This window comes from Gigantopelta aegis, chromosome 10 (genome assembly GCF_016097555.1).
Source record: "Gigantopelta aegis isolate Gae_Host chromosome 10, Gae_host_genome, whole genome shotgun sequence".
NCBI lineage: Eukaryota > Metazoa > Mollusca > Gastropoda > Neomphalida > Peltospiridae > Gigantopelta > Gigantopelta aegis.
Window position 1 is genome coordinate 6,236,123 of NC_054708.1, and position 26,701 is coordinate 6,262,823.

General features: G+C 35.7%; 1 protein-coding gene across 3 annotated transcripts in view; it reads left to right on the top strand.

Annotated features, from left to right (window-relative positions):
* Window positions 1-6,321: 6,321 nt before the first annotated feature.
* Window positions 6,322-26,701, top strand: part of LOC121383297 (aromatic-L-amino-acid decarboxylase-like) — a 39,854-nt gene continuing 19,474 nt past the window's right edge. The window contains exons 1-3 of one of the 3 annotated variants that reach the window (XM_041513224.1): window positions 6,322-6,505; window positions 19,600-19,822; window positions 24,563-24,676. In XM_041513224.1, the coding sequence (XP_041369158.1) occupies window positions 19,622-19,822; window positions 24,563-24,676 (315 nt within the window). In that variant the 5' untranslated portion in view covers window positions 6,322-6,505; window positions 19,600-19,621. Of the gene's footprint in view, window positions 6,506-7,841; window positions 8,092-18,528; window positions 18,647-19,599; window positions 19,823-24,562; window positions 24,677-26,701 lie in introns of those variants that run through there. The other 2 variants (XM_041513223.1, XM_041513225.1) reach the window with 2 other exon arrangements.

Consider the following 26,701-nt stretch of genomic DNA (forward strand, 5'->3'; position numbering starts at 1 on the left):
CAGGGACTCGGGAGAACCGTCAAGAATGAAACTTGTATCATCTGCATATTGTGAAATTAAATATTGTTCACCATCTATACTGATACCATTGATATTACTCGAGTTTCTTATTATAATTGCAAGTATTTCAGCACATAAAATAAATATATACGGTGATAAAGGATCACCTTGTCTACAACCTCTTTTTAATTTAAAAGATTCAGATAAAAATCCATTTTGTATGACACTAGAGAGGGAGTTATTGTAAAACATTTTTATCCAGTTTTTAATAGATGATTTGAAATTAAATATATCTAACATTTAATATATAAAGGACCAAGATAAAGAATCGAAGGCTTTTTCAAAGTCGATTAATAACAGCAATCCAGGAATATCATGTTCTTCAGTGTATGACATGATGTCATAAATTAATCAAATATTTTCTCCAATATATCTTCCTTTTATGAAACCAGTTTGGTCTTTATCTATCAATTTGTCCAAAACACTTTTAATTCTGTTTGCAATACACCCCGATGCCATTTTATAAGTACAGTTTAAATGAGTTAAAGGTCGCCAATTTTGTAAGAATTCTTTTGATTTATTTGGTTTTGGGATACATGTTATAATGCCTAGCTTTTGTACATGAGACAAAATGGTATAGCTATAATTAATAGATCTAACTACATAATGTCCTATATCGATCCAAAAGAATTTAAAGAATTCGGCTGTAAATCCATCCGATCCGGAGCTCTTGTCATTTTTCATTGTTTTAAGAAATGCTAAAACTTCAGAATATTTTATTTCACCTTCTAATTCTTCAGCTTCTTCATCAGTTAGTTTATTGAAACTGAAGTGAGATAGTTTTTCAATAATGTCATCATCATTTTGCCAAGATGGTGCAGAGTAAAGATTTTGGTAAAACGTCTTTGTTTCTTTTAAGATTTCTTTCTGATCCGTAACCTCTGTTCCATTGTCCAACTTAATTTTTGATATTAATTTGCTATAATAATTCCGAGATTCTAAATTGCAGAAATACTTAGTTGGCTTTTCGCCCTCTTCTATCCACTTTGACCGTGACCTAATATAATGATCTTTGAGTTTTTCTTTTCGCAATTCTAATAATTCAGACTTTTTACTTTCGATTTTTTCCCAGTCAATTGTATTTTCGTTATCCTCTAAAGACTTAATTTCATCGCATATATTTTGTTCTAATTCGGTACTTTTTTCTTCTTATACACAGAAAAAGATATACTTTCGCCTCTTATTTCCATAAGTAATGTTTCTGAGAAGAGTTGATTATTTATCATAAGAGGTATTTCTTCTTTGGATATTGAATCTATATTGTCCAAATTATACACTGGTACAGCATATTGGCGGGTTACTTTTATAATGGTTTCTTTAACTAATTTAACATATTCTTTGTTTAAAAGCAAAGAGTTATTGAATTTCCACAGCCCTTTACCTCTTACTATTTGACTTATGTTTATCCTTAAAACTACTCCTGCATGATCCGAACGGTAACTATTTTCAATTGTTACTTTTTCCACCATAGACATAAGATTATTGGATATTAAGAAGAAATCCAATCTAGCTTGTTTTAAAGGTGTTTTCTTCTTCCATGTATATCTACGGAGATTAGGGTATAATTCTCTAAATGGGTCTTTTAAATCAAATGCTTCCATGTTTTCGATAAACAATTTCCGGCATTTCAGATGATTTACGTGTTTATAATTTTTTGTATCCAGATCTTGATTTAGTACTAAATTAAAATCTCCACAAATTATATATTTTTCATTTTGGAATTCTTCAATACAGTCTAAAATATATTGATAAAAATTATCGTTATCTGCATTTGGTCCATATATGTTCACAAGGGTAATTCTCTCCCTCTCTATTGTTAAATCGATTATGATATAGTTTCCCGAGTTATCTTTTCTTATACCATGTATCTTATATTCGAAATTGTTATTGAACATTATAGCCACACCTCGAGCGTTTCCAGTATAAGAACTAAATATGCATTTAAACCCCCACTGCGTCTCTATATATGGCTCTAAGTCTGACGTGAAGTGTGTATCTTGTAAGCAGTAAATGCTAAATGATTTCCTTTTTAAGTAATTTAATACGTCTCTTCGTTTCTCCTTGTCCCCGAGCCCCTGACAGTTAAGCATTATTATTTGCAGACACGCCATGATGAGTTCTTCTCAAGATTATGTAATTTGTTATATGGGCACACACTATGTATAAATATAATACTGTTGAGACACATTTAGTCTTTAATTTGTAGATTTGTGTTTTCAACTTGCTAGGAATTGGCAGGTCTTTAATTCGAGCATTTTTTACAGTAAGTTTTTGAAATGTTGCCAGTTACTTATCCTTTAAAGCTGCAGTCCCTGGAATATTTTTCTTATTTAAGCATTTAGTGGATGATCCAGTTCTGTTTGGTACATATAAGGTCCACCACATCGCTATAGTTTGGCAATGCTCGCTTATCTACATTATCTAGGTCAACTACAAATGCAATGGCCAGTTTTGTTTTTCTTCATTTAGCGGGACGCCAGAAGAACTGGGACTTTACGTGATTTGCGCAGACGCTGAGCTTCTCACGTGATTTTGAACAAATTTAACTGTTTTGATTGAGGGGTCGTCTCATATCTCCCAAAAATATTTATATCCATAGAGGTATGGTACAACATCTTTCCAGGGGTCGGTGGGGGATTTGCCTTAACATTTTAACAGTGGCCATCGGTTGGCATACATGTTACATGTAAGGGGGTGTCAATAATTATGTAACGCTCTAGGGGGAGAGGAAGAGGTCGATGTATTCGATTTACGTTTCATTTATCAAGACTATACGTTTTTTCTATTCATTACTTAGACCTAAAAAGGCGGGTTTATTTTTTAATTGCGTGGTCGGTCTAGGATCGATCCCCTTCGGCGGTCTCGTTCCAGCCAGTGCGCCATGACTGGTATATAAAAGGCTATGGTATGTGATATCCTGTCTGTGGGTGCATATAAACGATCCCTTGCTAAAACAAAATGTAGCTGGTTTCCAAGGCGCATGTGCAGGGATTTTAGCGGGGCTGGGGGTTATACGCTGTGTTGAGCGAAGTTTATATGGCGTCATGTTCCCCCCAAAAATATATTTCAATTTTGTTTAGCTTGGGCAGGTAAGTGTTTTAACCCCCAATACCCTCGCCTTCACATATGCCCGTTTCCTCTCTAAGATTTTATGTCAAAATTACCAAATGTTTTACATCCAATAGCCGATGATTAATAAATCAATATGCTCTAACACTGATGTCGTTAAACGAAACAAACTAACTTTCCATACGAAAGAATATTTATTTGAATTTGTTGATTATAACACTCGTAAAAGTAAGAAGTGAAAACGTCCAATGTCTGCTTTAGTATATTTTATAAACAAAAATACACATGCTCAATGTGTTATACAAACTAAACTTTATACAATATTAATTCCCAAATAGAAAGGTACGATTGTCGATAATACGTTGTCAATATCAAACCGGTTTTATCGAAAGACTAGTACCCTTATCCTCAACCGAACGTTCTTCGAACAGCGCAAGATTTCTCATTTAATTTTTTGAGATGACCCCTACAATTTCAAATCCGCAAACGCACGTGTTAAAGGTAGGGTCAACTCAAACAAGAGCCTTGTGTGTTGGAAAGATGCATACCCGGACCACCAACACATACTGACACTTTAACAAATGAAAAACGCGTAATTTTAGAGTTAATAAAAAAAACATAATTATTTCTGCTAACTGGGGGCAGCCATTTTGTTTCGTTTTTGTGACGTCCGGTGGTATAGCTTGGGGCGAACTGACGTCACCTCCGTCCATCTCCTCTATACACAGTGTAAACAAACGCTCTAATTTACGACAAGGCGCTTCGCTTTCATCAACCTGACTTGTAAAACAACATAAATTACTTGATTGTATAATAAATTATTTAACTAAATATATTTCAGTTTGCATCAATAGAACGAAAAGAAGTTATAGTATTTTTTTTTTTTTTTTAAACCAAAGAAAAAATGCATATTATTAGGCCTATTGGTAGGGTACGTTCGAGCAAAAACGACCACTCACGATACCCAAATGATTATACTTTTCTTTTCTTTGGGACGTCGTAATTGGTCAGTTTTGTGATTTTAGATGGGAAAGTCTACTTAAGCAAGGGTTTTACAGAATTACTTACAGTAATAACGCAGGGAAGCTAGTAATGTCCATTACGAATAGAGGGGTATCCGTGCGGTTATAACACAATACCTTGTGATCTTAATAAAAGGCACGTTTTTTTAGTGTGTCTAGACACAGTGTCTGAGGACCGTCTAAATATACACCTGCCAATCAGGAACCACAGGTACAGGCCACGGGAAGAAAAGACCAATTAACCAAAAAAAACACTCCGATTATTATTTCAGTACATGGGTTAATTTATGTACAAAACATAATACAGTTATTTCAACACTTTGACAATGGTGGTTTATTTTGTATTAAAAAGTAATATATATTTGTTACTGGCTTACTGGGATGGCGATTATTACAGAACATTGCGATGCATCAGCAAAAATCAGGTAGGTTTTGTTTCTTCAGTTCGAAGACTAGGTATTACGTAACCACCAGCTCGCCAGAAGGCGTATTCACTAGGATGGTACAAAATGGCTGCGCCAGTTATATATAATAGCCGTCACATTTAACCGTTTTATTAATTAACTATAAGATTATACTTGTTGATATTAAGCAATAATGTGCATTATATATCGTTCAATATGCATACCAGGCCAAATGCCTTAATTGTCCCCTCCTTTAACGGAAACTGACAACAGGCTGTCGCTTGTGCTATTTAACTAAATTTATTTCAGTTATACAGGCGACGAATCGAACGTATACTTTTGACGATCTCCGTTCATAGCGAACACACACAAGTTTTTTAAAAGTGCATTTGAGCTTGTATTTCATATTTGTACATGATGTTATAATATATGGTAACCAGAGACTGTAACTTTAAATATCAAGATATTTCCATTACATTACACCGTTATGACAGGTTGGTTCCAAGATTGTGTCAAATGAAACAGAGAAAACATAGCTCTAACAGTTACTTTTATTATTTAAACAAAATGCCATAAAAGTATCTGTAAATCTAGAGTTTTTAATACATTGGTCATTTCTGTGTTAATGCTAATTTTATGTAAATTTGACTGCTAAAACATTGCAGACTAATCATATATAAATCATGTCATATAGAAAACATAGGAATAGCCACCAATATCGTGAATGTATTCCAGTTAGAAGCCAAGATATTGCATTTCCTATTTCAGTTGGTTTATGGTGGCCATCTTGAATTTCATTATAATATTTAGGTTTAAATGGTATCTCAGTCCAACGAAACGGATATTTATGTACAAATAACAATGTCACCAAGACAGCTAGAAGCTAAAATAATTATGTTTTGTATAATTTCGTTACAGTTTGTTGGTTATATTGGCAGCCATATTGAATTTATTTTATATTTAGGTATAATATCGAACTGAAACACTTCAAAGGTAACATATATATATATATATATATATATATATATATATATATATATATATATATATATATATATATATATATATATATATATATATATATATATATATATATATATATATATATATATATATATATATATATATATATATATATATATATATATATATATATATATATATATATATATATATATATATATATATATCAAATGTTAGACATATTCAAATAGGAATAACTATTAATATTATGAATCAATGCACATTAAATTTCATGTTTTAGTATATAATCTTTACATTAGCATCCTTCAATTATGTACGATAAATCGAGTTGTCAAAATGCCCTGGGAAGTTCATTTTTCAAAAATATGGACTTATCTAATATTGGTGGCGTCAGTGCTCACACTACCCTAACTTTAAAGGCAAATTACTACTTGTTCCACTAACTATTATATATTTTTTCTACATTTTTAAATATGTTATTCCTTACTAAATTCTGATCAAACACTGTTAATTTCATTAGTTTTGTAATTTGTGATGGGTGTACCATATAAGTTGCGATAGATCGCCTGGACTACAAGTAGAGATTGCCGCTTTAACGTAGACGCGGGGAGACATCGTTAGTCTAAGTGAACTTCCTGCTCTTGGAGAATCATGAATGCTGATGCATTGATTTTGAACGCAATGGTTGGTGCCACACGGTGTCCCTATCACAGGCAATTAGGACTGACCAATCAGACGGTAGATTGCATATGCAGGATCAATCGGCGGTATTGACATTAGCAGAACGGTAAAGCTTCAGAATGGTAAAATCGGCTATTTTGAGAAGCTTTGGTATTTCAGGAGATTTGTGCTTTCAGATTAGGTGTGGGTGTGTTTTTTCCTTGTTGCTCAGAATGTGATGTCTATTTATGTTACTTTCGCAACTCAATACTTAAATAGGCAATAAGCAACGTGGTATTTACAGAGGTGAGTTTTGAAATTACTATTAATTATTACGGTTACTAGATTTTTTGTAATAATTGTGTTTTACTATGAATATATAAAATATTAAGTTTTCATATTACAGTTTTAGTTGGGGGGTTTTCATTCGTTCATGATTATTCTCCGTGTATATGCAGTTATATTTCTTTTTCATATATACACTAACAGTCACAAGTACAGTATAATGTTCACCTGAGTAGACCGTCAGAGGTCAAGGTCACATTTTGACACGCATGGTCAGTGATTTATTATTTTTCTTGGGAAACATAAGTTTAAAAAAAATAGTATTCTTGGAATACAGTGATCATGATTCGGTCACTCTTGGTGTTTTGCATCACAACCAATGTCCGTTTATTAACAATGATGCGTCAAACAATTATACAGTAGCTGTTGTAAGGCGGATAAGAATGAAGATTGTGCACTTTGTGATAGAATTGTGCCACTTTCAGGGATGTACCCTCCGGGGGACATGGGGGGGGGGGGGGTGGGGGGCAATTGCACCCCTGAGAATCTCAATTTTTCCCTTTTTTTCCCTCCAGAAAATAGCATACACATCTCAGGGTTTAATTTGTATAGTGTTTCATTTGTTTATAAAAAGTAGTGCTCCCCGCCCCAGGATTTTGATCAGGGTACGGCCCTGACTTGGCATGCACATATAATACTTGGGTCTCTAAATATTTTCAAATATAGTGCCAAGTGTTTAGGTGGGGGTCGGGTTATGCTACACTACAAACTATACTGAAAGAAAATTCGCATGGAACGATACACACACACCCTCCCACTCCGCACACATCTGAGCATGTGTAGTGTCACAGGTAACGGAGAAACGTGTTACTGCGGTGAGCTCCAAATGTTTGACACCCAATAGAAGATGCTTAATTAATCAATGTGCTCTAGTGACGTTGATAAAAAACAAACTTTAACAAACAAACTTTTGCTACCAATGGAAAATTGTACCGGGTTTCCTCTCTAAGACTATATGTCATAATTATCAACTAATCAGTGTCTCTAGTTATGTCGTAACAAATATTTCAATGTTTTGAACTTATTTTTGACACCGCCTGACTGAAGAACTAGACCTTTCAAAACTTATCACGACCTGCGTTTAATTTATTGATCCTATTACGGCCAGTTTTGGATTACATAACATATATAAGATACTAGAAAATTCAGTGTACTTGTTCATTAATATTTGTTAAACAATTATCATATGCAATATCTGCTAATGAAATATCGGCTGGTGCTGAACGAGATTATAACACTGATGATGTCACAGGTGAACTAACCAATGAAAACAATGGGTTGATGATAATAATGGAAGGCTTTGACACCCACTAATGATCGAACAAATCACGGCGTTCAGTGAACGATAACAATGAAGCTATCGACGGCTGATGGTGGGAAGATTTACTGATAACATAGAATATGCATTAAGATCAATATGCCTATTCGGTTATTGATTTACGAGTTCTCAGAAAGCATCGGAATCACAGCGGTTAAAAGCTGGTGTAACTAAGTTTGCCGTGAATTATTGCACTGGTTTCCAACAGCACAGAAATTGGAGCAAGGAGGTAAAGTTTGGTAACACGTAGTTCACTAATATTAACCGTGAGTGCATTGTTTAACTAGGTAACACTGGGACACAGATATACAGTATTAGACTTGTTGTACAAGATTTAAGATTCAAATGTAAGATTTTATAGGCCATGTGTCAAGCTAGCCCGAGTACTCTGACTGTAAGAGAGCTAGACGGACATTTGGACAGTTATACGCTCTCATTACAGTCAGAGACCAACCTATGTATTTTTTTGGCAATTCCTGACAACCAAAAAGTTGGCAAAGATTCCAGCTCTAATACCACACCAATCCTATGTTTGACATCAAATACCTTTACAACGATCATTTTCGAGTTAACTGATAAAAAAAAATCCACATATTAATCACTAATACACATACTACAGAAAGATATCCGACAGCACCCACATGCAGCTACGCTTCGTGACACTCCCATCGCCATAATTACAAAGCTCGGCGATCTATTTCGAGACGTAGATCACGTGATCGCCCACTGGGCGATTCTGCCTTGTGCAGCAGTTAAGGGGCCGTCTCATACCAAGCGACGTTACAACATGGATTAGTTTCATTTTGTGTTTCTGCGATGGAATGTGCATGCTGTAAAGAACGTTTCGAGGATAAAAGTGGACGGTTGCGTAGAACAGGAATTTGTACACAATTCAAAGGTGGGCCCAGTGCTGCACAGACATTAAGTGATGTTTTTGATGTAACTGTGACTCCCGAAAAAGAATTATTTGTCTGTCTCCAATGTAGTTTGACGATTCCTTCCTTGGACACAAAAAAACAAACAATTGTCAACTATGGAGATAAAATTTAGAAAAGTTAAAAAACCAGGCTCATACATAGCCACTAAACTGCCAGCCACCCCAAGTGCCCGACAAACACCAAAGCGACAGAGAGTGGTACACACACCAAGCAGGCATACCAGTCATAGATCAAAGACTTTTTCACCTGGTGAATATAACATTGTGTGTGTGTGTGTGTGTGTTACTTTCATGAGTTTTAGATTAGTGTAACTTCATTGTAACGTCGCTTGGTATGAGATGGCCCCTGTAACTGCTGCACAAGGCAGAATTGCCCAGTGGGCGATCACGTGATCTACGTCTAGAAATAGATCGCCAAGCTTTGTAATTATGGTGACGGAGTGTCACGAAGTGTAGCTGAATGTGGGTGCTGTCGGATTTCTTTCTGTAGTATGTGTATTAGTGACTAATAAGTGGATTTTTTGGGAAAATATCCGCCCGGTCCCCCCTTCCCCTAACCCTAACCCTAACCTTAACTCCAACCCTAACCCCAACCCTAGCCCTAACCCCAGCCATAACCCTAACCCTAACCTTAACCCTAACCCTAACCCTAACCCTCGCCCTCAACCCTAACTAAAAATAATAATGGAGGGGACCGGGTGGATATTATACCGAGCGGGAATCTTTGCCAACTTTTTGGTTGTCAGGAATTGCCAAAAAAATACATAGGTTGGTCTCTGACTGTAATGAGAGCGTATAACTGTCCAAATGTCCGTCTAGCTCTCTTACAGTCAGAGTACTGGGGCTAGTGTCAAGCTAGTTCGTCACCTTCAGCCCTCCCCTTGTTAATATATTGATATCTAGGGATGGACCACCACATATGAATTTTAAGGGGAGGGCTGGAGGTGACTCGAGCTAATGTCAAGCATACAACTATACAACTCTCTCTGTCTCTGTCTCTGTCTGTCTGTCTGTCTGTCTGTCTCTCTCTCTCTCTCTCTCTCTCTCTCTCTCTCTCTCTCTCTCTCTCTCTCTCTCTCTCTCTCTCTCTCTCTCTCTCTCTCTCTCTCTCTCTCTCTCTCTCTGGTGGTGTCGTGGTAGGCCATCGGTCTACGGGCTGGTAGGTACTGGGTTCGGATCCCAGTCGAGGCATGGGATTTTTAATTCAGATACCGACTCCAAACCCTGAGTGAGTGCTCCGCAAGGCTCAATGGGTAGGTGTAAACCACTTGCACCGACCAGTGATCCATAACTGGTTCAACAAAGGCCATGGTTTGTGCTATCCTGCCTGTGGGAAGCGCAAATAAAAGATCCCTTGCTGCTAATCGGAAGAGTAGCCCATGCAGTGGCGACAGCGGGTTTCCTCTCAAAATCTGTGTGGTCCTTAACCATATGTCTGACGCCATATAACCGTAAATAAAATGTGTTGAGTGCGTCGTTAAATAAAACATTTCTTTCTTTCTTTTTCTCTCTTGTGCAGAAGTGTCTGATTATGCTGAGGTATATTGTATGGTAACCAGTCAATTCGTTCCAGAGTCATTTCGTACCCAATTTTACCATTTCGTACCCAAGTCATTTCGTACCATGGTTATTTCGTACCATGTCTGTTTGGTCATTTTGTACCTTGGTCATTTCGTACCTTGGTCATTTTGTACCTCAATAATTTATTGTGCAGCTTAGTTGACTGATAGATAGTAAAATGTCGAATTATTGATTTAAAAAATAAACATTAAGCTAATGCAGCTATACTGAAGCCCCACCCTTAAGAAAGAAACAAACAAACAAACAAATAACAAGAAAAAGATTATATATTACTTTTATTACTTTTATCTTCAAACGTTTCCGTTCATCATTATATTAATTACCAATGAGCACTTTGTATTAGAATAACATATCAAGATCTTCTGAGACAAGCTGATCTCAGAAAAACCTTAATTACCCACGAAGACGGTGTGTTAGATATAAACAAACAAATTATGGTTTTATAAAATAAACAAAGGCCATGGTGATGTGACTGTTGATTATAACGATTGTTTATCCAACAGCAATAAGGCAAGCATAGGCACAGAATCTGTCGACAGTGGGTAAGGACGTAAGCCTATGTAAGATGGGTAGGGGGGATGAGTCTTGTATCATATGAATGATCATCAGTGGCAATATACATATATGTTCATTTAAACCTTTGCTCACTTTACAAGGTATGTTTACACGTCAACGTTTATTCGTCAACAATAAAAAGAAGTGGCATACCATGACAAAAATAAGATACTGAGTACGAAACCACTATGGTACGAAATGACCAAACATTATGGTACGAGATGGTAAAAAGTAGGTACGAAATGGCTATGGTATGAAATGACTGTGGTACGAAATGACCAAAGCACTATGGTACGAAACGACTATGGTACGAAATGACCATAAACTATGGTACGAAATGGATGGTACGAAATGACTAGTAACCTATTGTATAGATGATGATGGGAGTGAATCACACAATGGCTGTCATGACAGAAAGTCAAATGATAAGATGTGTAATGATTTCGGCCATGAATTACTTGAAATGTGTAGCAACTTTTAATTTTAAATGGTCTGAACATGTTTGGTCGCTCATACACATATATTTCTCAACAGGGTTGTAGTGTGATTGACTACTTTCTGATATCATCTATGCATATTTCTATTTGCTTTTCATTTCATGTATCATGTCAAATATGGTCCAAACATTTACCAGTTGAAATGATGTTGTAGGGCACTCCTAAATACCTAGATTGTTCTGATAATGAACAGAAAAAGTGTTATGAAACAATTGTATGGGATGATTCTAAGCTAAGTGATTTTCAAAAGAATCTGGAAAATCATGATACACACAATTATTTTGTTAAGGCCTTAAGATATATAGAATGTGCCAAGTTTGATGATGCATTGAAAAGTTTTAATAATTGGCTTTAAAAATGTGCATCATGTATGTATAAAACCTTCACTGATAGGGAGAAGAAGTTTGTTCCCATACATGCTTGGTTTGATAAAGAGTGTTACAAAATGTGAAAGGAAACTAACTACTTTCTACGTAAATTTAAAAGATCAAAGTCAGTTGAAGATAAATTAATTTACTTAGGGAGACAAAGAGATTATAAGAAACATATTTTAGAAAAGAAACGGACATACTGTGATAACAAACTACATGTGTTATTAGGCAATATTAATAATTCTAATATATTTTGGAAAGAAATTAAAAAGATAAACATATCTCAAAGAAATAGTATTAGTAAAGATCAATGGCTTAAACACTTCAAAAATGTTTTAGGATGTTCGGCACAAGGAGATCAACATTATAATGATGATATATTGCTAAATAATTATGATGAATGTAATAATTTAAGTAATGATAAAGAACATCAAGCTATGAATCAAGTAATTACAAAAGAAGAAATTATTGGAGCTATTAAATCACTTAAAGCTGGGAAAGCAATGGGGATTGATGGTATATCGGCAGAATTATTGAAAGAATCACAGGTAGCTTTGATAAATTTTCTAATACCTTTTCTTAATGGTGTTTTTGACAAGGGTATATATCCACAGGTTTGGGTTACATCGGTTATCATCCATCTGCATAAAAAGGGAGATGTAAATAACCCAGATAATTATCGTGGTATCTCTTTATTGTCTGTTATGAGTAAAATATATACACACATTATAAATAAACGTTTAACTCACTGGGCTGAAAGTACAATAATACTTTTAGAAGAACAAGCAGGATTCAGAGCTAATTACTCAACAATTGACCATATTTTTTTAACTCTATATGGCTTAATCCAAAAGAGATTGCTATCAGGTACTAAGTTGTATGTGGCTTTTATTGATTTCAAGAAGACTTTTGACTCTGTTAATAGAAATATATTGTGGAATATTTTAAGAACTATTGGAATTCATGGTAAGACAATGGATATGTTGAAAGCTATGTATGCATCTGTTAAGGCATGTGTCAGATATAATTCACATGAGTTTACAGATTTCTTTGAATGTTCTCTAGGTGTAAAACAGGGGTGTAAAATAAGCCCTCTGCTTTTTCTTTTTTTTATAAATGAATTGGCAAATGAAGTAATAGAGGGTGGTAAATATGGTGTACAAATTCTACCTAACTTAAATGAGTTATATTTGCTCCTTTTTGCAGATGATATAGTTTTGTTATCAATTACCCCTGGTGGACTGCAAACGCAAATTAATAATTTGAAGAAATCTGCTGATAGACTTTGTCTAACTGTGAATTTAGATAAGACTAATATTGTTGTTTTTAGAAATGGTGAGTACCTTTCTTCTAGAGAAAAATGGAAATATGGAAACCTTGAAATCAAAGTTGTAAATAGATATAAATACCTTGGTATGAATTTCACGACGAAACTTAGTACAGGGCACAATATTTCACGCGAACCGCCATTCTGTTCACGTGTCGGTTACGCAAAATTAAATTTACGCAAACCGCAAATCGGTTACGTCGTGACCTGTAGACGTTCAGATATTAAAATTTGCAGACTTCACGATTACAGTATGTTTATTCATGCAGACATACTGCTAGTATTCCGACAAATGTTTTAGACTGATTTTTAGATACTTGATGTAGTAGACGACAGTAGACAACGGTATATTGCAACAGTTGTAACTTGCGACCAAAGGCTCAGTATAAAGTCGAGGCAAAAGTTTTAAAGAAATGTGCACAGACCGCTAAGGTGCTTAAATTATATGCTGCTATTCTATCTCTAAAGGAATATATGTAGACATAATATTGGATTGCCTATAATTTTACAAAGGTTGAAAACGGTTTTAACGTAAACTAACATTGCATAATGAGCTTTAAATAACAAACATTTGGAACATCACTGTAGTATTGAAGTGGTAGCGATAAAGTGAAAGTAGCATCGCCACCGCAAAATATCAGTGTCAAATTGTGATCTTTCTTTTTATGTTATTATAAGATTTATTCATGCACCAATGAGTAGCCTGTTTTATAGTTCAGAGGAACTGGACATTTGTTGTTTGGGTTTTTGGTGGGCTTTTTTAATCTGCTGTATACTAAATTTTACATATCAGTGACACATGGTAGCCTTTATTTATTTTTTTATGAAAGAAAATTATTAGTCTAATCATGCACCAGGGAATGGGCATTTTTCCTCCAAATGTATCTATTTTGTTTCAGTACTGGGCTGATATTTTGTCCTTTTACAATAGTATTAACTTCCGCAAGTTGCACAGAGGTTCTAGAATACGGTGGCCCGATGCCCGAGGACAGTGGTTTTTAGATTCGGGCAACTAAAAATTACTTTTTGCGATCCCGATGGCAAGTGGTGAATAATAATAATAATAATAATAATAATAAATCTACAACGCTACGATCGTACGAAAACAAAAGAAACATCTACAAGTCACTTCTTTCGATTTGCAAGCATTAAAGAAACTTTTATAAAACGTTTTGTTTTTTGTTGTATTTTGTTTTAACTTTATGTTTGAGCTAAAAATTGTGTATTTAAAATATAATTTCAACGTAACTTTGAGGTAACCGATCAGGTAATCCACAGGTTACGCAAATATAATTCACGTAACCGAACAATTGGTTACCTAGGTAAAAACCACGTGAACAGACTTCCGGTTACCTCAGATTTTGATATATTGTCCCCTGTAGTAGAAATTTGACATTACAACATACTCTGTCAAAAGCAAAAGGAGCTGTTATTCAAATTATAAGATCATTATATAAATTGGGTTCATTTAATAGTAAAATATTTTTTAAACTGTTTGTCAAGTTATGGCTATGTTAACATACTCATCAGAAGTATGGGGCCTTTCCAGTCTTCCTGAAATTGAAAAGGTACATTTATTTGCATGTAAACGTTTTTTATGTGTTCCCTCACAAACCCCAAATCTAATGGTGTATTATGAGACTGGTCGTTATCCCCTTTACATTATAACCATTGTTAAAGCTGTTAAATATTGGACACATCTGTTACAGCTACCTTCTTCTAGGATATATGTAAACAAACATACTTAATGCTTTATAAATTTTTGTTGCAAAGGTAAAAATAATTGGGCAAGTCAGTTGGAAAATATTTTATACCGTAGTGGCTTTGGCTATGCTTGGCTATTTCAAGAAATTGGTGATGTTAAAATATTTCTAAAAACAGTAAAACTTAGACTAACAGACATATTTACACGAATGGTTAACAGATATAAATAGTAGTGATAGATATGAAATATATAGATCTTTTAAATCAACTATACTTTTAGAAAAACATTTGGATTGGAATATACATCATTTTAGAAATGCACTCACAAGATTTAGATTAGGCTATACAAGTATTAACACTCACAGAAATAGATACAGACATGACTTGCCCAAACAGTGTCACTATTGTGATAACATATTGGAAGATGAATTCCATATTTTTTTTATATGTCCATTATATAGGGATTTAAGAATAAAATATCTGTCTCCAAAATGCAGGTGTCATCCCAATAGATTAAAAATGATAATTTTATTAAATACAGAATGTCATACACAGAAGTGGAATTTAAGTAAATTTCTTTGTGTAGCACTTAGAATTCGGGAAGTATTCTGTAATAGTTAATTCAAGTCATTTGGTTAGTATGCATAGATCTATATTATGATTGATCTTCATATTTCATATGTATGTGTTGATGTCTGCACTACTCTTCTTGTAACAGGGTGGTCAACCCTAACAATGAAAATAAATTTTTTAAATCTCTCTCTCTCTCTCTCTCTCTCTCTCTCTCTCTCTCTCTCTCTCTCTCTCTCTCTCTCTCTCTCTCTCTCTCTCTCTCTCTCTCTCTCTCTCTCTCTCTCTCTGTAATATTATAATGATGATAATTTTAATTTTATTTAATGACAACTTTACTATGTTAAATTATGTTCTTGCTTATATTAATGTGTTTTTCAATAATCACGTAATACAAACTCAGACATTTTTTAAAATCCTTATATCCCCTTAGGAGTATGTTTGCTAGGTGAATGTTTTTAGGCTCAAAGCTCCCAAGTTAAAGGTGGACCCAATAAATTGCGAAAACCCACACATTTGCTACTTCTGATTCAGACTAAAAGCTCCCCTGTGAATTTTTGTGTGATTTTTCCTTTATGTATACAGTGAAACACATCTTAACAATCACCCCGGTTCTAAGACCACCCCACAATTAATACCAATATTTCCTTATTATTGTATAGTAAAAAAAACCCTCTAGTCTTAAGACCATCCCACTGAGCTACGGATCATGTCCAGTAAAGTCATCCCACTGAGCTACGGATCATGTCCAGTAAAGTCATTCCACTGAGCTACGGATCATGTCCAGTAAAGTCATCCCACTGAGCTACGGATCATGTCCAGTAAAGTCATCCCACTGAGCTACGGATCATGTCCAGTAAAGTCATTCCACTGAGCTACGGATCATGTCCAGTAAAGTCATCCCACTGAGCTACGGATCATGTCCAATAAAGTCAGACCCAATGGTCGTTTTTAGTATAATTTTAACCCCAAAATGCGACCACAGAATTTAGCTGTTATGTATCACAAGTGACAAACCATAAATAATGTAGTAAAATGATTATATTGTCTTTAGAATTGTCCTCGCCATAGTGTTAAAATTAATGTGTTTCCCAAATAATAGACGAACAATAGACTTATGTTTGTGTAACTGAAAAGACAAAGGTATTTTCATACTAGCAAACAATTGTTCTACAAATTAGCACGTCATGGTTAATTTGTGGAATATGACCCAAAAGTCACACATTTGTATTACCTTTGGGCAGTGGGCACGCTATCTCGTCGGGAGGGTGTTATTTATCCAGACAGTTGTCAATAAATCAATATTTACCAACAATCATCTTTCTGAATAGTGTTAATTTGGTATAAGGACCAACCCACTATTAGGACCAGTTATGTATAGATGTATGTATAAAATTAAATAAGGACAGCAGGGCTTCTAGAATTTTTATAAAATCAACTAGCCATGGGATCAGAGATGTTTAAAATTTACTTACCACAATTAAAAATTCACTAGCCCTACTTTACTTTAAGTTAATACAGTTTTACTAAATAATAGTAATAATCAGATATGTCACCTAAAAGGGGAAATATAGCTTAAAAACATTAACGTTGGGGTGGGGGGAGCAGGATATATATATATTTACAAAATTGACAAAACTGCAACTATTTTTTCACTAGCCGTCGGGCATAGCAATAGTAGTTATTTACTAGCCCAACATTGAATATCACTAGCCATGGGAGTGGGGCTACCATAATCTAGACAGGATAGCACATACCACAGCCTTTGATGTACCAGTCATGGTGCACTGGCTGGAGCGAGAAATTGGGAAATTTGCTTGAAGCCGGTGGGGTTGACCCCAATCCCTTGTTTGCACATGTACCTGTACAATACTAAAGTTCAATACAATATAGACACTTTTCTGCTGAAAATCCAGTGCTATGACTAGCTACTCTCCCCAACCAATATTTCAATTTATTTATTTCAACTTATTTGTCATGCTTATATCCAATTACGGTTCAAGCATGTTGTCCTGTGTGCACACACCTCAGCTATTTGGGCTGTCTGTCCAGTATAGTGTGTGTGTTGTTAGTGGTTAGTGAGAGAGAAGAGGGTGTAGTGGTCTTACCCATTGAGTTGTTAAAACTCGCTCTGGGTGGGAGCCGACACCTGGCTGCGAACCCTGTACCTACCAGCCTTATGTCCAATGGCTTAACCATGACACCACCGAGGCCGGTTAGTATTATAAACATTACATCCTTGTTAATCATTGCTATGGGGGACGTGTTACTGACCTTGTTTACAAATAGTTCATCTGTCCTTCAGTGATCAGTCATAGGTTAGATACACATGTATGTACATATTGATTGCAAAGGGTCAGCTTATATTGTGATAGGTCTTCCTATGCCTGATGATAGACAGTGTGCATGTTGGAGTGGGAGGGTTAAACTAGTGTCACCTGTACATGCCTGGTGATAGACAGTGTGTGTGTGTAGTGGGGGGGGGGGGGGCGGGGGGGGAGAGTAAACTAGTGTCTACCTGTACATGCCTGATGATAGACTGTGTGTGTGTGTAGTGGGGGGGGGGGGGGGGGCAAAGGGGGGAGAGTAAACTAGTGTCTACCTGTACATGCCTGATGATGGACAGTGTGTGTGTGTGTGTGTGGTGTGGGTGCTGGGGAGAGTAAACTAGTGTCTACCTGTACATTCCTGATGATGGACAGTGTGTGGTGTGGTGTGCGTGCTGGGGAGAGTGAAATAGTGTCTACCTGTACATGCCTGATGATGGACAGTGTGTGTGTGTGTAGTGGGGGGCAGGTGAGGAGAGTAAACTAGTGTCTACCTGTACATGCCTGATGATGGACAGTGTGTGTGTGTGTGTGTGTGTGTGTGTGTGGTGTGGGTGCTGGGGAGAGTGAAATAGTGTCTACCTGTACATGCCTGATGATGGACAGTGTGTGTGTGTGTGTGTGTGTGTGTGTGGGTGCTGGGGAGAGTGAAATAGTGTCTACCTGTACATGCCTGATGATGGACAGTGTGTGTGTGTGGTGTGGGTGCTGGGGAGAGTGAAATAGTGTCTACCTGTACATGCCTGATGATGGACAGTGTGTGTGTGTGTGTGTGTGTAGTGGGGGGCAGGTGGGGAGAGTGAAATAGTGTCTACCTGTACATTCCTGATGATGGACAGTGTGTGTGTGTGGTGTGGGTGCTGGGGAGAGTGAAATAGTGTCTACTGTGACTTGAATTGGATGAGACCTTTTTGTGTTAGTGTTTATTGTAACCTGTTGATTTCATTAGTCTTAATTATAAGATATTTATTTGCAAATGTGTCTATATGCTTAGAACAAATTAGATAAAGTTTAAATTTTGTTTTGTTTAGCAACAGCACTAGAGCACATTAGTTTATTAATCATTGGCTATTGGATGTCAAACATTTGCTAATTTTGATATAGTCTCGAGATAAAAGCCGCTACATTTTTCCATTAGTAGCAAGGGATCTTTTATGTTCAGTATTCCACAGACAGGATAGCACATACCACAGCCTTTGATAGACCAGTCGTGGTTCACTGGCTAGCATGAGAAATGGCCCAAAGAACAAATTAAATATACCGATGTTACATTTATAATTATGATATCACTGTGCAGTGCAAATAGACTTTTAAGGATGGTGTGATGTTGTTTAAACGAGTTTAAGAGAGATGTGTGAATTAGACCCTTGGAATGTACCTATCATAACTGGGAGGGGGGTCTGTAATAAGAAGTTTGTTTTGTTTAACGACACCACTGGAGCACATAGATTAATTAATCATCGACTATTGGATGTTAAACTTTTGGTAATTCTGACTCGTAGTCATCAGAGGAACCCGCTACATTTTTCCTAATGCAGCAAGGGATCTTTTATATGCACTTCCCCACAGACAGAAAAACACATACCACGGCTTGTGCACTGGTTGGAACGAGACCAAACCCAATCAGCTGAATGGATCCACCAAGGTGGTTCGATCCTGCAACGCAAGTTCTTCAAGAGAGAACTCATCCGACTGAGCTAATTCCCAGCCCTGGCTGTAATAAAGACAAGTGGGGCACTTTTATTAAACATTTTATATTTTTATAACAAGGTAGAGGGGTAGCTACCCCTTCCTTTGCTATGTTTGTCCATATGGTGATTTGATACTAATGATAGTTATGATAGTTATTATTATTACTTTTAATTCAGCTGCTGACTACAGTGAGTGAAGATGGATGCTGACGAGTTCCGAAGACATGGTAGAGAAATGATTGACTATGTAGCCAACTACCTGGAGACAATCCGACTGAGGCGACCGTTCCCCGATGTAAAACCTGGATATCTTCGTGAACTGGTGCCAGATGAAGCACCGCAAGATCCCGAACAGTGGAAGGACATCTTTAAAGATATTGAAGGAATTATCATGCCTGGGGTCAGTTGTTTAAACTAATGTGAATTATCATGCTTGAGGTCAGTTGTTTAAACTAATGTGAATTATCATGCCAGGGGTCAGTGGTTTAAACTAATGTGAATTATCATGCCTGGGGTCAGTGGTTTAAACTAATGTGAATTATCATGCCTGGGGTCAGTGGTTTAAACTAATGTGATGTCATTTTGCCTGGAGTTAGTTGTTTAAACTAATTTGATGTGATGTCATTTTGCCTGGGGTAATTTTTTGTGGTAGATATTTAGATAGTTATGATACCTGGGGTCATTTGTTTATACAAGATACTTAAGTTTTGATGTTTGTAGCCGGTTGTTTACATACATGTATATGAGATATTTTAGTTATGATGTCAGGAGTCTATTGTTTATATTCTATCTCATTGTCCATTCCTTGACGTGGTGAGGTAGGTTACATGTCTCAATGACTCGGAGAGCTATGCCAGCTGAGCATCAGCTCCTGGTTGGGTCACCCAAGCTGAACTGGTCAAAGGGTAGAGACTAGACTAATATGGACCAGACAGACAGAGGACGTGAGTCAAGAAAGACAACTGTCTAGGAGAAGCAAACTCCAAAAATCAAAACTGGGCTAGAGAGGCTCAGAATCGTAGTAAGAAAACTCCTAGGAGAAGGAAAACCGAAAGGAAATGTCTGTACGTGCACCAAGCTCTATGATGATCATCATCATGTTGTTTATATATTTTTATTTTTTTTTTTTTTTTTTTTTTTATTGTCCCCAGAAACATAAGCAAGGTCAAGGTTGGGGCCTTGAATCATTGCTGTACATGGTATTATTGTATACATACTTAAAGCTATACACTCGTATATAAAGCACTTATTAAACAATATGTGTATACATATGCATGTGCGTGTGTGTGTGAGAGGAATAGAGAGAGAGCGGGGGGGGGGGAACAGACAGACAGACACGGACGTGTGGAGTAACAGGGAGGAAGCCGAAGATAGACAAAAGGGAACAGAAACGGCGCTAGCCGTACGCACACATACATAGTATTCAATATTAAGATGAAACAGATAGGCTTAACATGATATTGTAAAACAGGATATTAGCAATGCAAAAGCCTTACATAACTGAAGAGGAAATATTCTGGAGACTAGGAAGAAGAGTACTAGAAATAGAGACAAAGAGTGAGAGAAAAAGAAGAAGAAGAAGAAGAAAAAAAAAGAAAAAAAGAAAAAAAAAAACTTTCTTGAAAGATAAATAAGATCAATGCGATCTTTTAAAAAAAGAAATTATAGAAAGTCAATATACGTTTTCCGAACTGGCGATATTTTGCATAAAAGTATGTTTATTAGCTTATTCGTATATTTTGCTATTAATAAGTTTATACATGAATTTATACAATTTGTTTGAGGAACTGCTGCCACGGTTCCCACTGATCATCAAAGTGTTTATACAGGCAATTTTTATAAAATATATATTTTTCAATCTGTATTTTATCAATAATGAATCTTAGCATTGCGTTTTTATTTAATCTGATCTTTTGTAATTTCGTTCTATATATATAATAATATTAATAATGAACCAAATAATAAAACAATGCTTTTTTGTTATGATACCAAATAAAACCATGTTTTTATCCAACTGAAATTGTTCACCTTTTTTTAATGCCCATTCTTCTACTGCTTTCCATAGGACAGTAACTTTAGAGCACTCATAAAATAAGTGTTCCAGTGTTTCTGGCATAAGATGGCAAAAATCGCAAATATTAGAATCAACATATTTTATTTTATTTAGAAATATATTTGTAGCTATTATCCTGTGTAAAATTTTATACTGAAACCATAATAAAGATGGGTCTTTAATAGTTTTGAATGGTAGAGCATAATACTTTTCCCATACTTGTGAAGTGAACTCAAACCCCAATACTGAATATCTTTTTTGGGATGTAGGGACTATTGTAGTGCGATTTAATATTGCGTATATTTGCTTACTTAGGTTTGTATCTTTTAAAAATAGTTTTATTTTAAACGGAAGAATCGGGTTGCAAACAGTGTTAAAACTATGATTGTTTGATTTTGTTGTTTTACAAATATATAGTTTAATGGCTCTGATTAAAGAAGCATATTCTAAAAAATTGGACTGTACTTGATATTTTGTTATGAAAGTATTGTAATTCATTAATGTCCCATTTTCGTCCATTAGATCTTGAATAAATATTATGCCTTTTTGCAAATACTTCATATAAATAAAAGGTTTGCCGTTTTTTTTTTTTTTTTTTGCTATTGTACCAAATGTTTAGGCTCATTACATCTTCATTATTATCAGGCGTTTCTTTCTGTTGAATGGTAAGCCAGCTTTGTAACACATCTTTCCAAAAATTATTTTTAATTGTTGTTATTTTTAGCTGAATATAATAATCTCCATATTTAATCATATTTGCTGTCGTTAAACCTGTTACAGCTTGGAAAAGATGTGTCCATTTCGAGTTTGATATTAGAAGTCTTCTTAACCAAGTAGCTTTTAACGCAGTTGTAAAATTTCTAATGTTTAGCATTTTGATGCCTCCATTTACATAGTCTTGCATTAGTACTTCTCTTTTGACTTTTTCTGGTTTGTTTTGCCAAATAAAATTAAAAAAACATTTTAGTTATTTGTTTTGTTACTTGATCTGGTACATTTGGTAATGCAATTAATAAATGTGTTATTTTTTAAATTATTACGGTCTTGATAACAATGACGCGACCCAGTGGAGTTAATTTTCTAGTGGACCATTGTTTTAACAGTCTTTTCATCTCCATTAACTTCGGTTCAAAGTTAGTTTGAATCATTTCTTCAATATTAACTGAAAAATATACTCCTAGTAAGGAAAAGGTTTCTGCACCCCATTCTAACTTCCATTTTGGATGATGAAAAACATCTTTTTAATATTTTTTACTGCCTATCCAGATGATTTTTGATTTCGAGTAGTTTATGTTTAATCCAGATACGTTGGCATACAGGTCTAATATTTTTAGAGTGCTATCCAGGGATTTGTGGGTTCCATCTAAAATGAAGGAGGTGTCATCAGCGTACTGCGATATTAAATATTCTTGCCCGTTTACAGTTATACCTTTGATATCCTTTGAATTTCTTATTAATATAGCTAGTTTTTCGGCGCAAATTATGAAAATATAGGGGGAAAGTGGATCGCCTTGTCTACAACCTCTTTCTAGTTTAAAACTTTCAGACAGAAATCCATTTTGTAAAATCCTTGATTCTGAGTTATTATAAAATGTTTTAATCCATGATTTAATTGACATTTTAAAATTGAAAAACTCAAGTGCTTGTTCAACGAATGACCAAGAGACAGAGTCAAAAGCCTTTTCAAAATCTACCAGGAACAATAAGCCTGGAATTTTATTAACTTCTGTATATTGCATTATATCGTATATTAGTCTTATATTTTCAGCTAAAAATCGACCTTTAATGAACCCAGTTTGATCTTTTGAAATTATTTTATCTAGCACTTTTTGAATTTTGTTAGCAATGCAGCCAGAGGCAATTTTGTATATACAATTTAATAGTGTAATTGGTCGCCAGTTTTTTAAAAAGTGTTTAGGTTTATTAGGTTTTGGTATGCATGTAATAATCCCTAATTTTTGTGTGTTGGACATTTCATTTATATTGTAGCTGTAATTAATGGAGCTAACAATAAAATGCCCGAGATCCTTCCAAAACATTTTTAAAAACACCGCAGAAAATCCATCAGACCCTGGGCTTTTATCGTTTTTCATAGTTTTAAGGAACGTTAATGCTTCTGAATATGTTATTTCTCCTTCTAGTTCCTGTGCTTCTGTATCTGTTAACTTATTAGCCTCAGTGTTGTAGATATACTGGATGTTTTCGTTATTTGCTTGATTTGTTTTGGAGAAGAATTTTTGATAAAATACTTTCGTTTTTTCTAGAATTTGTTTTTGGTCTGTTATTATACTACCATCTTCAAGTTCTAATCTAGAAATTAGTTTATTATGAAAGTTGCGTGATTCCATATTACAAAAATATTTTGTCGGCTTTTCTCCTTCTTCGACCCACTTTGCTCTAGATCTAATAAAATGCCCTTTTAATTTATTTCGTCTAATTTCTGTTAACTCGTTTTTTTTTTCTTCTAACAAATCGGAATTAACTGTACATTCATCTTCTTCTAATACATATATTTCCTCGATTAATTGTTTCTCTTTATGTTGTTTATATTAGATACTTCAAGTGATAATGTCCGTACGTGCACCAAGCTCTATGATGATCATCATCATGTTGTTTATATTAGATACTTCAAGTGATAATGTCCGTACGTGCACCAAGCTCTGTGATGATCATCATCATGTTGTTTATATTAGATACTTCAAGTGATAATGTCTGTACGTGCACCAAGCTCTATGATGATCATATGTTGTTTATATTAGATACTTCAAGTGAAAATGTCTGTACGTGCACCAAGCTCTATGATGATCATCATCATGTTGTTTATATTAGATACTTCAAGTGATAATGTCTGTACGTGCACCAAGCTCTATGATGATCATATCATGTTGTTTATATTAGATACTTCAAGTGATAATGTCAGGTGTAAAACATTGTAAAGGTTTTCTAATGTTACGATGTCTGGGGTTCATCATTTTCAGTATGAATTTTTAAAGTTACACACATGTATAGGTATAGTGTTTGGCTGCTGTTGTTTTTCTACTTAATTTAGCAGCAAGCAAAGTGTTCAATTGTTCTTCATTATGGCAGGTGACTCACTGGCACAGTCCACAGTTCCACGCGTACTTCCCAACAGCCAACTCCTATCCTGCCATACTTGGAGACATTCTCTCAGACGCCATTGGTTGCATTGGATTTACATGGGTAAGTGTATTTATATGTCACTGAGGGCAGGATCAACTCAGCTCAGTGGTACTCGCCTGACGCACGGTCGATTTATATGTCACTGAGGGTGGTAAAATGAAGGTGACAAATGAACTCAGTCTGTGTGAATTTGGTGTAAACAGTCATGACAGTGAATTATGAAATGTTAACCATGACACGTGAAAAGTGAACTTCTATGGAAACCCAGCCTAAAAGATCCCTTGCTATTAATGGAAAAGTGTAGCAGGTTTCCTCTCTAAGACTATATGTCACATTACCAAATGTTTGACATCCAATAGCCGATGATTAATAAATCAATGTGCTCTAGTGATTTCATTAGACAAAGCAAATTTTGGATAGCCTGGCCGTGGTCTTAAGAGAATGATAACCCAGTAGCGTAGTGTTGGTTGCCAGCACCCGGGGCAAGGCAAGTATTGCGCCCCCTAACCAGTGGACCATTAGCACTCCCAGAGTCCCTTCCACCAGTCCAGAATTTTACGCCTGGGGCATGCGCCCGGTGGCCCTGCCCATGCTACGCCACTGTGATATCCACATATTTCAGCTCAAAATATAATTACTTTCATGACTGGAATGTTTATCATCTTATACATAAAATGATAAAGAGTTGTCTAAAAATGTGATTAGAAGTAATGTGTACATCAGCATAACAGCTAACCACCTTGAAATGACCTTGCAGTGGCTACTGTAAATGTCAATATTGGAAATGTGTAACTGATATTTCATGTATGTTTTGGGTGATGATTTCTGACTATGAAAGTGATGCATAATGATTATGACAATGAAACGTTGTGTTATTCGCGCTCGTATTGATTAGCTTGGGATGTCTTTTGATGTGATTTCCATAGAGACAGCATATGGTTAGTCACAGCCGAACAGTTGCGGTAATTGGATACACCCACACAAGGAGAGATTACGTATTCATGGAAGGAAATCAGTTAAATACATTTTGCTTTCACAGAAGTGGTTGTCTGTTTAGGCCTGTAGGAAGTGGGAGGGCGAGGCACGTGCACACACACACACACACTCGAGGACAAAAATGTAAAAGAATTTGGTCATACTCTGTAGAAATAAAGATAAAAATATTGCTTCTGCCCCCACCTCACTAGAGGCTGTGACACACACACACGGACACACATGGACACACACACACACACACCATTTGAGATTGTGCCCACCCCAACTCCATGTGTCATTCCTACGAGCTTGGGGTTGGGTCATATGGAAGGAGCACAAGTGACCTGTCCCTTTCAGAACTCTCTAGTCTGTGAAATAGGATACGTCCAAAGAATACTGCATTTCATTTGACCAGTTTTTATGTTTGACAGGGCTTGCAAAATATCAATCAATCTTTGTATTATAAACATCTACCAGCTTATTTTTTATTTTTGTAAGGAAATTCTATTCACTTGCTACCACATAAGACTAACTATATACCCAATCACTTATGTAGGCCACAGGGCGAGACATAACCCAGTGGTAAAGCGCTCACTTGATGTGTGGTCAGTTTGGGATCGATCCCTATCGGTGGGCCCATTGGGCTATTTCTCGTTCCAGCCAGTGCACCACGACTGGTATATGAAAGGCTGTGGTATGTGCTATCCTGTCTGTAAGATGGTGCGTACATAAGAGATCCCTTGCTAATGGAAAAATGTAGCGGATCTTCTCTCTAAGTTTATAATATGTCAAAATTGACAAATGTTGGAATTTGCAACACCATTTTGCAGGCCAGGACAGTGTTTCATTGTTTGCTTCTGTAAATGTTTTATGAGCTCATAATTCCAAGCATTTTGCAGGCCAGGACAGTTTTTCATTGTTTGCTTCTGTAAATGGTTTATGAGCTCATAATTCCAAGCATTTTGCAGGCCAGGACAGTGTTTCATTGTTTGCTTCTGTAAATGTTTTTTGAGCTCATAATTCCAAGCATTTTCCAGGCCAGGACAGTGTTTCATTGTTTGCTTCTGTCAATATTTTATGAGCTCATAATTCCAAGCATTTTACAATAAA